Source organism: Kuraishia capsulata, genomic scaffold (genome assembly GCF_000576695.1).
Source record: "Kuraishia capsulata CBS 1993 genomic scaffold, Kuraishia_capsulata_scaffold_2, whole genome shotgun sequence".
Taxonomy (NCBI): Eukaryota; Fungi; Ascomycota; class Pichiomycetes; order Pichiales; family Pichiaceae; genus Kuraishia; species Kuraishia capsulata.
The window spans coordinates 1,005,256-1,008,809 of record NW_019172951.1 but is presented as its reverse complement, the minus strand read 5'-3'; the positions used below and the strand labels follow the sequence as shown (position 1 = coordinate 1,008,809).

The 3,554-nt window shown below is 46.8% G+C and overlaps 2 protein-coding genes across 2 annotated transcripts; both read right to left on the bottom strand.

The window, feature by feature from the left end:
• Nucleotides 1-14: 14 nt before the first annotated feature.
• On the bottom strand, nt 15-1,940 carry KUCA_T00001820001 (uncharacterized protein; the record flags this gene model as incomplete). The annotated part of the gene is made up of 1 exon (XM_022604039.1): nt 15-1,940. The coding sequence occupies one exon, from the start codon at nt 1,938-1,940 to the stop codon at nt 15-17; it is 1,926 nt and encodes a 641-aa protein (XP_022457860.1).
• Nucleotides 1,941-2,311: 371 nt separating this feature from the next.
• KUCA_T00001819001 (uncharacterized protein) lies at nt 2,312-3,451 on the bottom strand (the record flags this gene model as incomplete). Its single annotated transcript, XM_022604038.1, has 1 exon — nt 2,312-3,451. The coding sequence occupies one exon, from the start codon at nt 3,449-3,451 to the stop codon at nt 2,312-2,314; it is 1,140 nt and encodes a 379-aa protein (XP_022457859.1).
• Between the last annotated feature and the right edge of the window lie 103 nt (nt 3,452-3,554).

Below are 3,554 nucleotides of genomic sequence, written 5' to 3'. Positions count from 1 at the left end.
AGTCTCATACTTGGCTATAGCATAACCAACAATGAAACGGCAACCGAAACCAATGCAAACAGCTCAAAATCGACTTTGGGAGAAGACACCGGTGCAGCTGCACCAGTGAAGCTGCTGACAACTGCCGACGAAATATTCGCACGGCTGGTCTTGCTTTTCTGGCTCCATATAGATTTCCAAGAAGACGAGCCCCAAGTTTTTGAACTTATGTCTGAGTAGGTGGAGAACGATTGGGTGGAATGGTTTGGAGGTGCAAATGGAGATGGAGATGATGCCAGCTTTGAGGTGGAAACCAACGAAACTAGCGGATATGGTGCAATAGGTGCTAAACTGGATTTCTTCAAGTAAGAAGTTGACGCTTTGAATGACAAGGCTGTATTTGAAGAAAATGCACATTCAGAATCTGAGCTAGAAGAAGCTGGTAAGCTGGAAAAGCCAGACACAGGCGTGGTTGTAACTTTCAAACGGCTGCTGGCACTTGAGCCAGAAGAAACTGCTAAGCGAGAGGATACTGGTGATATCGTAGAAGTTCCTGCCAAACTAGAAGTCAAACTAGAAGTACGATGCTGAACAACCGAACTTGAAGAAATAAAGCTTGAATGTCCTCGAGAAGCTGAAGAAACTGGTCCTGTCAACGATGTAGTCAATGATTTCACAGACGAATTTGGTGAAGATTTCGTGTACACAGAGCTCTTTGTCTTAGACTGCAAAACACTCGTGTCCTGAGCCGACGTGCTGTATTTCGCCTGTGCAATCTGCACTTCCAGGTCATCCAGATCAAACACAACATACGCAGAACTTAGCCAGAAATCACCAAAGGTGAAGACATCGTCTGAACTGGCCTCTGCCATCGCCAAAGCACACAATTGGTCACCTTTGTATTCATATTCACTGGGATCATCAGACATTGTCACGAGTAACTGGTTAAAAGGCACTTTGATGGTGATTCCTCCGATATGAAAGTCGTATCCGTCATCTGGATCAGGAATATTGCACCCAGTAACATAGTAGCCAAAGTAGTCAGACCACTTGGAATCGATTTGAGCTGCCATAGATTCAAGAATATCGCCGGGAACGTATAAAAGGGTAGTTCCTGAATCGAGCAAGCCATAGTAAGCGCCGTGTGCCAGCGTTTTCTTGCCAAATGAAACACCTGCAAATTCGATCAAGAAGCTTTTGACGGTGGTGGAATTGTGGCCGGTGAGACTCACGGTTTCGAGGGTTCCTGTGTATTTAGAATGGTCAATACCACCAAACAGTATAGAGCCGTGTGGTGCGCTGACATTGTTGAGAAACAGTGAGTACAAATTCTTCTTGATGAGCCCGTTTGCTTTCATCTTGGCTGGCAAATTGAGATAGTTGTATGGCGAAGTCAGGCTATCCAGAGTCTGCTCCAAATCCGCAAGGCCAACTCCAAATATCCCAGTAATATCACTTGCATTAGTGTCATTGACAACGGCAAAACTAAGATCTTTAATCTCAAACTGGCCACCAGGAGAGACAGTATCATGACCCCAGAACCCGAACGCATATGTTCCATCACCATACTGGATTTTGAACTCAAGAGTATCGTTTGCTGTGTATGTCGAAGATGAGAAAGTTTGAAAATTATCATCTTCAACAGAACAATTCGAGTAGTACCCACCAGAGCAACTGCTACCCAAAACCCACACATCAGAGGACCCGGTATCTAAAGCACCAGCAATCAGCTGCGGAGGTGTCCCAATGGCAAGACTGAGCTGGTAGTAGCTGTTATCGATATTTGTCAATGGAACTTCGTATGAGTTATCGAACCTCCGAACAATATTCACGTCCTGCGGTTCAGATGAGGTTTCTTGCAGTGTGCGAGAGTAGAACGGGCTTGAAAATGGTCTCTGTAAGCCAAATGCTGCGTCAAATGCCGCGACACGGCAGATCAGCGCGGCCAATACTAAAAACATCGTAGTCACTTCGAGGGTTCGAATAAGCACGAAAATGTGGAGAAAAGAACGTTGGAAAGGAAAAAGCACGGGTAAAGTATAAAATTGAGGGATTCAAGAGGTATTTGTATACATACTGTTGGATGGGGTTGGCCTCACAGGTGTAAGTGCAGCATGCAGACATAAGATGGCCAATTCGGGGAACAGCACCCTTAAAATGCTCAATTTGTATCGAATTGCTGCCCATTCTGAAACATTGGTGAATATAATCCAGATGTTTCTGCCAGAAAACGTCAAGAGCTCAGCAACTGAGTAGCCGCATGTCTCATCTCCAAAATTTCCTGATCGGGCGTCTTCAAGGAAGAGCCCCGTGATCTCTTAAGATTGACACCCTAGTATATCTCATTTTCTTCATCATCAGCAAACAATGGAATATCCATCTTTCTCAGCTTTATTGTGCGCTTGGTTGGGCTGCTTTTGGTAGGCGAAAGTGACCTTTTTGGCCTATCAGGAGACTCCACGGCCTTTACAGGCGACATAGACCGCGAGCGGGTCATCCTTCTTGGGCTCTGCGGAATCTCCTGGATTGTTTCTGCCTCCAATGAAATATGTACAGGCTCAGCAACCGGCTCTGCAACTGGCTCAGCCCCCAGGTCAGTCTTGGACTTCGAAGCAGGGGCATGCTTTGATGGAGATCTCTTCGAAGGGGATGATAATTTTGTGGGAGATTTCTTCTGAGGGGATCTTTTGACAGGAGAAAGCGAAGCCTTGGCCTTTCCAAGCGGAGACAATCTCACGTCTTCAGTGTTGATATTCTCCTTGGAAGACTCAACAGTAAGGGGTGTCAACGCACGGGCACGTCTCGCTTTTGCAGGAGAAATGGCAATACTGGTGTCTTCCGATTCTAGCTCGGCGATTCTCGCTGCTAGCCTGGCTTCTTGCTGGTTCAGAGCAGTCTTATGATCTGTCTCCATCTTGGTAATCTCTGACTTCAGTTCGGCGATTATAGATTCCGAGTTCCCATTAATGTTAGTCAACTCCGCAATCCTATCAATCAGCTCCTGCTTCTCAATCACCATCTCGTCGATTGCCCGAGTTAGCTTCTGATTATGTGTGGCCATATCTTGAGCATTCTTATCAGCTTCCTCAAGCTTCTCCTCTAACTCTCTCACCTGTATCTTCAGCTGGGTGATGGGATTCTGTCTCTCTGGGTTTGAAACCGATCTCGCGGGCGCAAGTGATTGTCTCGCAGGGACATGAGAGTGCTTCAAAGAAGTCACGCGTTGGACAGACTTGGCAGATCTGGCCGGAACTGGAGCTCCGCGCGCCGGGTTTGCATAGCGTATGGTCTGCATTGTGGTAGCCTCATCAGCGTAAGGGTCGAGGTTGGCCACAAGCATCAGAACAGAAGCACTATTTTTGAGATACTCGTGCAAAATCAATCTCGCAAGTCGGTTTGTACGCAGCACAGACCTGTCGAGACCTCCAGTCTTCAGACGCTGAAAGGTACCCCCAAGCTCTGTTAGTGCCATGGGAGCGCCTCTTTCAAATGAGGCCAGATCTACAAGCGTCAACCTTGTTTGGACAAAGCCCGTACCATCAACCTTCACCAAGTTGACGTACACAAAACAACTG